We start from the raw sequence: 8078 nt of genomic DNA, 5'->3' as shown, positions 1-8078 counted from the left end.
CTCTCTCTTCTTAGGGACCGGGCGTGTATACGTCTATGATCTTTTTGTTTTTAGAATTTTGGCATATGGATGAGATTTGATACATTTAGGCAGTGTGAAAGCATCATACACAACTGAGGCATACCAACAGCAGCAATAATAGTGCAATATATCGTTATGATATCCTATTCCAAAACGAAGCACAAATGATGCTAAATTTTATAAAGTTGATTTGTATTCTTTCCTGAGAAGGGAATGCAATTAAAAGGGGTATTAAATTTGTGTGGTATTAGGATAATGATTCCTTTAGATGATAGCAAGAATGGTCCCTTAGAGTCAAGCCAGAAAGAAAGGCTAGCTGCTAGTGAGGTCGACTTTGTTGTCTATTTGCGTGACCTCTGTCTCGGTGGTGGAATATAGTTAACTACGTCTTATCACTCCCACGAAAGATAATGACGCCCATGCTCGCTCAAATATCTTCCATGCCCTTTTCAGATTCAAACAAACCTTATTTATGCCCTGGCTTCAAATTAACTATAATAATGTTCAACTTAAATACATATTTTATATTATTTTTAATGTTAATTCTTTCCTCTCAATAGTCATATATGGTCTATTATTGACCATGGAGCTAGCTAGCTTAATTACAATCCTGCATTGAAGTGCATGTTTGAAAAATTTGTTATTGCTGTTATCTGGGTGTCTGTCATGAAAGAGATGTATCCAAGCAAGTGTTTAGTGATTGGTTTGCATGATGTGAAATTATTTGTTTTGCAGCTTGAATCTATCGTTATATAAAGTGATGATATTAGCCCGTGTATGTCGCAAAAAATTATCAGGTAATCTTAAAATATCAAATATTTAAATCTCAGCAGTTAATTTCGATAATATATATATATATGTATATGTATGTGTGTGTGTATTTTAAAAAATTACTTTTAAAAAATAATTAATAATATTTAGTTATGTGTTATATAAAAATTATTTGAATGATAATATTCTTTTACCACATAATAATTTCTCGTGTATATCCTATGATTTCTTCTTCTTGACGTGTATTACCATATATATCATTTTTCTCTTTTACAAGATCAATGGTAATTAATTATAGTTTAAACCTTTTATTATTCTCTTAATTTTTACCATCTGGTTGTTACTCTTGAATTAATCCTCGCAATTTATGTGTTATATAAAATATAAAAATTATTTAAATGATAATACTTTTTTATCACATAATAATTTCTCGCGTATATCCTATGACCTCTTTCTTCTTGACGTGTCCTATCATAGATATCACTTTTCTCTTATAGAGGATCAATCGTAATTACAGTTTAAAACTTTGATTATTTTCTTAATTTTTACGCTCTAGTTGTTACTCTTGAATTAATCTTCACAATTTATGTGTTATATAAAAAATAAAAATTATTTGAATGATAATACTCTTTTATCACATAATAATTTTTTGCGTATATCTTATAATCTCTTCTTCTTGAAGTGTATTATCATAGATATCACTTTTCTCTTCTACAAGATAAATCGTAATTACAATTTAAAACTTTCATTATTTTTTTAATTTTTACCCTCTGGTCGTTACTCTTGAATTAATCCTCGCAAATTAATTTGATATTTTCATACTATACACGTCATCTAGAACTTTGATGTGCGCATGTCGAATTGACCATGATTAGGTAGGGTGAAGTGTCAGAGTTTCTGCAGATGAGGGATACTTGAATTATCTGTGTGAATTTATTTGTACTGGATTTGTAGAAAGAAAAAAGAAAAAGAGTAACTTATCCTAAGATATGGGCTGTACGAGTCAATGACATTTTTAGAAGGGAGAAATTAGGGAAACAAAAATTGACAGCATGAAAAAATAGCCCCGGATAATCATGGAATCATGGCATCACAAGCCACAAATTCTTTAATAACATCAAGATTTAAGATAACGTGATAAGCTTAATTAATTAACTCGATCTTCTATAGGCAGTACATCAACATCCACTAGGACTTGTTAAGATCATAGCTCCTAAGATAGCATTTGCTCCAGTAATAACATCTTATATATTAAATAATATGTGAAGGGATATGATTAGCATGTTTATTGTCTTTATGTGTCAAAACATGAAAACAATGAATTATAATAATTAACTTATTGACAATTGATTTTTTTTGTTTATAATTACTATTTTTAATTAATAGTATAAAATAAGACAAATATCATCATATGTTATGGGAAAATTTTCGTTTTCAAATGTTGAGCACGAGAGATCAGTAGGAACAAAATTCATAAACTGAATTGGTGCGTATAAATCAGAAAAGTCCCTAGCTAATAATTAAGTTGCACATGTAGATCTTCCTACATCGCATAGGACGTACGTGGTGAAAATTATTTCATAACAAACAAATTACTATGGCATACCTTCTATGTGTTTATTTACTGATACAAATGTTCCAAACTCAATTAGATTCGTCAGGAATAATTCTGGGCAAGAGGATATAAACATGTGAGTGAGACTAATAACCTTCTGGTTAGGTTACATGCAGAGACGTGATCGAGAATTCGTTACCATATAGTATTATACTTAAACAAAAGAAAATCCGATCTCGTTACTTTTGTGCTAACTTATAACCTTCATAGCACAACAGATAAAACCAATGAAAATTATTCAATCATTATATCAAGCTCTTGAGAGAAGAAAATACACAGTACAGTGACAAACCATAGTCACCATTTGTCTTTAATTAAAATATATTAAATAGATCGTTGTTCTACAGTATATGATCTACACAAAGCTCATTTGTATCCTAATTGATCAAGGTATACATATAACAGCTGAGTTGAAATCTCTTTTCTCATTTGAATATTTGTATACATTAATTAAGAGCACACCACCATTTTTTTATTTACATACCAATAAAAAAAGCAAATATCTATATATACGTATAAAGCTATATTAAAGTTTAACTAAAAGTATCCCATGGCCTGACCTTTGGTGTTGTTATTGCTTGCAGCTAACTCCAATGGTTGAAGAACTTCATTGGATGATAATGAGGCCCATCTAAATGATCAAACTCTAACAACTGCTTCCAAATTCCTAACAACCAAAATCTCAATATCCCATTAAAATCATTACAATCTAATAGTGTAGGGTTTCCACCAGCTGATCGAGGATCATATCATATATCCTTCTTTATAGTAATTCAATATCTCCCTGTTCATCAATAATTAAAACAAACCTGAAATTGTTCTAAGCATACCAATTCATTCCTGGTATTTGGTATGTTGTTCTAAGAAGTCCATCACCTATTGACCCCAATATTGATTGTTGGTGCAATGAAGGGGTTTGAGGGAGTTGATTAAGCAGAGTGGCAATAGAGGAAGCAGTGCCATTCTCTTGATCATCCCTCACAACACTTCCATGGTTATTATTGTCCCCACTTAATTCCAAATTGAACCTTTTGTTCGAAGATGATGTACCCGCCACATCCTCATCGTTCCAATACAGTGATGAAAGTGTTCTCTTAGAAGTGTTTGAAGAGTGAGTCATGGTTGGAACAAAAGAAAGCTCTTCCTTGGATCCCCCTAAGTGAGATGACATGGGACCAGGTGTAGTAGTAGTAGTTGTGTTCATCCCTCCGTTGCTGTTACCTATCATCATCCCTTCCAACAAGTTGTGGTGATCATTTTCCAACAATGCACCGTTGTTGTAGGCTGTCGTCATCTTTGAAAGATGATGAAACCTCGCACTCATGTGGCCCACGTTGATGGATGGAGGAATCCCTCCAATCATGTCATCCATTGAATCTTCCCTGTCATGCTCCATGGGTGACCTATGCGTGTTGCTCTTCTTGTAGATTCGGCACAGCACCCAATCATCAAGCTATAGACACACAAAATCCAAAGCACCAAATTCAGAAATCACCCAAAGGGATATATAAAGCACAATATTTAATTCATGAACAAAACTTAGATAATAGAATTGGAGTTTCACATCGATAAATTTATACATTCTTCAATAAAAAAAATCTTTATTATCCAGATTATCAAATTAAAATTCCAATTCTAATAATCAGATAACAACAGAGACAACACATCTGAATCGTTACACAAACATTCAAAAGAAATTATTCATCATATCACCACATCGTATTATCATATATATTAACGAATAAGATGATGTGATAAAATGATCAAATTTCTAATGAACATTTGGCATGTATACAAAATAAAATTGTAATGAATTACCCTTAGAGTGTTTTTCTTGTTGCCCAAGTCACAACCAGGAGGAGGCCTATTGTTAGGCTTGTTATCAGTTAGCCTATACTCATGCATGATCCAATTGGTTTTGATCCCTCTTGGGGGCTTCCCTCCATAGAAAACCAAAGCCTTCTTCACCCCAACCTTTTGGGTCCCACCAGAGGTCAACACAGGCTTATCAGTCCCAGTAGCCTTCCAATACCCAGATGTCGCCGCCCTGTTTGGCCTCGCGCCGTTCGGATACTTCCTGTCCCTCGGAGTAAAGAAATACCACTCCTGCTCCCCAAACGCGGCCTTAGCTGCCAACCACACAAAAATAAAGAAAAATCATAATAAATACAAAAAGTAAATAATACAAAATAAAAAGTAAAACAAACCCATTTGAGTTTTGAACGTAAAGTTTGAATCTTTTGATTCGTTGGATGAAATTGAAGAACATACCGGGTAGCTCCCATGGATCGAACTTGTAGAGATCAACCTCGGCGATGATGGCTACCGGAAGAGGAGCAGAAGCTGCTTTTTTCTTGAGGTAGTGAACTACAAGCTCTTCATCAGTGGGGTGGAACCGAAACCCAGGTGGCAGGTTCGGTTGTTGTGAACCGCTTGATGAGTCGGTGCTTTCCATGGTCACCACCGAACAAAGCTTAATTTTTATCTAACCTTTTTTTTTTTTTAACTAAGGTGGTGGTGGGTTTTGTTTTCAAGTGGTAGTTATGTTATGGCTATGGCTTCTTCCACGGAAGAACATGTTATATTAGTTCAGACGAAATGTTTTGTTTTTGTTACCCCACAATATAAGAGTGACGCCCATGTTTTATACCGGTACGGGAGTGGGGAATGATCCTGTGTGGGTAGGGTTTATTTTGACATCCAATGGTCTCGCGACGTGTTAGAGAGTCAGGGGTATTTGGTCTTTTCGGATGGGAGGGATTTATCCTGTGGAGTGAGGTGGCGGCGGGTGTATGGAAGAAGGGGTGGGTATGTGATGATGACGTGAACTGGAATTCTGGCCGTTGAGAGGTTGACACGTGGGATTCCAAATTGGTGAGAGGGTGACACGTGGGTGGGAGCCAAGGGGGACTGTGCTAGTTTTCTTTATTTCATTATGAGGGTTTTTTTTCACTGATAGTGATTTTTAATTGTAGTATGTGTTGTGGAAGAAAAAGGATACAAAGGAATGATAAGTGTGAGGTGAAGATAAGATTTTAGTCTCCTGCTTTTGTTGGCTGGAGGATGGAGCCATCAATCCATGTGTAACAAGAAAATTACCATGCTAATCATGTGGGGTCCATGCCATAATCCCACTTTGGAGTTTCAACCATGGGAATGGTAAGTATACATCATTGTTAGTCATGGCATGGCTTATCATAAAGATACTGTCTTGTGTTCGTTGGAAAAATATATTTTTAAGCTTAAATTATAATATTCATAATATTATTCTTTAAAATGTAATAATATACCTTCAAATTAACGCCACTTAAATTTTTAAGCTCAAAATATAGTCAAATATGAGACTCCTTGTGGATATCTAAATCCATGAGCTGATCTGAAATATATACTTCTTTCTGAGATGGAACAACTAAATTAGAGCTATCCTACATATATTTTTTATTGTTAGAAACAAATTAAAATGTTTAGTGAGATTCAATTAATACATACCATCTTGGTTTCGACACAAAATTATTTGTTTTCTGTGATTTTCCTCTCTAATAGGTTATACTTTATATATTACTCTAAAAAGTATATATTCCACTTATACTAATTAAACACTCCTTACTATTAACACTAAAGTGGCTTTAACTAAAAAAGGAAATACTAATTTAATTTAGAGTTGAATGTTTATTTAGTGATGATATAAAATAATTTTTATATCGTCATCTAATTATAAAATATTATTTGAATTATTTGAAGATAATTATTTTAAAAATTAAAAAATTTATCATACATGATAAATTATAATTAAATGATTATGTAAAATTTTTTATAGTATCAATATATAATCTTGTTTTTCTTTAATTTATTATATTTAGTACTTTTCAATTTTTTTTTCATTTAAGATTGGAATTCTAATCATGTTGATCAATTGCACCAAAAAAAATCATATTGATCAAACTCCAGCACATTCTAAAAAAATGGGAAAAGTATGTATATTTACATAATAAAAAATGGGTGTTCTCTATTATTACTCAATAATTAATTTTCAAGAGGTTAGAGATGAACCATTTTACTTTGACTACAACATTTAATAAGGTGATACTGATTAATTGTAATCAAAAGAGATCACGGGTCTGAAATTCAATGTATGTAATTAGAAATACCATTTGCTTAATTAATTATTGGGGTTGTAAAAATTGAAAAAAATGTTTGGTAAAGAAGGATTCAAGAAAATCTTATTCACAAATATGTTTGAAGTTTTTTTTTTTTTCAATAAAAAAACTACTAACATTATGTTGGTTTAGGTGTATCAGAGTTGGAATCACATGAATAATATCTTGAATTCAACTCATAATAATAATAATAATAATAATAATAATAATAATAATAATTATTATTATTATTATTATTATTATTAATTATTATTATTATTATTATTATTATAATTTAAGGTGATTAAGAGAATCTATTAAAGTCTAGAAATGATCAACCAAATTTTTTTTTAGTAAAAATTAGTTATGAGCAAAAATTGATTGGTACTTTATAATATAACATGTAAAAAAATATACTTTCAAGTTAATAATACTATTATTAATTAAGGCTTAATTTTGTTTAAGATGTATAAATTATTGAGGATTTGAAGTAAATTGTACGTACTTATATTACTTTTGTTAAAATAATTTTCAAGTTCTGTCTCATTGTAATGATTTTACAATTATGTTGTCAAAATATGAGAGAAACACTACTTTAATATGTTAGAATTCGCAACAATTTGATATTAACACTTTTTTGGGGGGAGGGGGCACATTCTTGATATATTAACATTTGGATTTGAGATCCTATTATGCTTTTGACTAAGGCGGGTGAAGTTGATGATGTAGATAGCAAAAGATAGCATGAAGACAAAAAAAATGACCAAATGATCCAATCGACACCGATGGAGTCTTCTATGACGGGTGGGGTCCAAATGCTAATTCCATGACCGACCAGAGGGTCCCACTGAGAAGTAACTTGCTAAAGCCCATCACCTGACACCAGGTGCAGGTGAAAATACCCTAGCTAGCTACTTGTCCCCCAAATCACATGTCTCATAATTAACCTAAGCCACATACATGTTAGCGCGTTAACATTTTAACATGATGGGTGAGTTCATTACCATTACCATGATATATACCTCAACCCTTTTATTTCTAGACTATATAGTGTGTATGGGGATTGTTGTGGTAATTGTGTAACATGATCAACTCACCCATTGGTGTTTGTCTAATTAATATTATCCCATAGAATCCATGCCTATTCATCACAACAACCCTGATTAGACTATGATGTGAATCGAAAAAACAACCATGCATGCTGCACTCCTCTTTTCTCTTTAATATTGTTTTTTCTCTTTCAATTTTCAGGATTTAATTTTTTGGGAAAAAAATATAAATAAGAATATAGAAACTATATATTTCATGGACTGACATACTTTATGAAACACAATTAAACAAGACATGACATAAATCACTTCATTTCATTTTATAATAAGCTGAACAATGTTTTTAATATTTTCCAAGTTCCACCCCCGCAACTATTTTTATAAAAGACAATTTTACTCGAAATATGATTAAGGAATAAATATAGTTGTTTCTCCGATAAGAAATATTGAAAAACAGTGTTGTTTAATTTTTTTCACAAGAAAAAA

General features: G+C 32.0%; 1 protein-coding gene across 1 annotated transcript; it reads right to left on the bottom strand.

Annotated features, from left to right (window-relative positions):
* Nucleotides 1-2682: 2682 nt before the first annotated feature.
* Nucleotides 2683-5035, bottom strand: LOC114374151 (NAC transcription factor 56-like). Its single transcript, XM_028331760.1, has 3 exons — nt 4679-5035; nt 4226-4536; nt 2683-3860 (listed from the first exon to the last, which is right to left on the bottom strand). Exons 1-3 carry the CDS (start codon nt 4860-4862, stop codon nt 3228-3230), a joined length of 1128 nt encoding a protein of 375 aa, XP_028187561.1. The 5' UTR covers nt 4863-5035; the 3' UTR covers nt 2683-3227.
* Between the last annotated feature and the right edge of the window lie 3043 nt (nt 5036-8078).

This window comes from Glycine soja, chromosome 11 (assembly GCF_004193775.1).
Source record: "Glycine soja cultivar W05 chromosome 11, ASM419377v2, whole genome shotgun sequence".
Taxonomy (NCBI): Eukaryota; Viridiplantae; Streptophyta; class Magnoliopsida; order Fabales; family Fabaceae; genus Glycine; species Glycine soja.
This window is presented reverse-complemented; position numbering and strand designations above follow the sequence as displayed.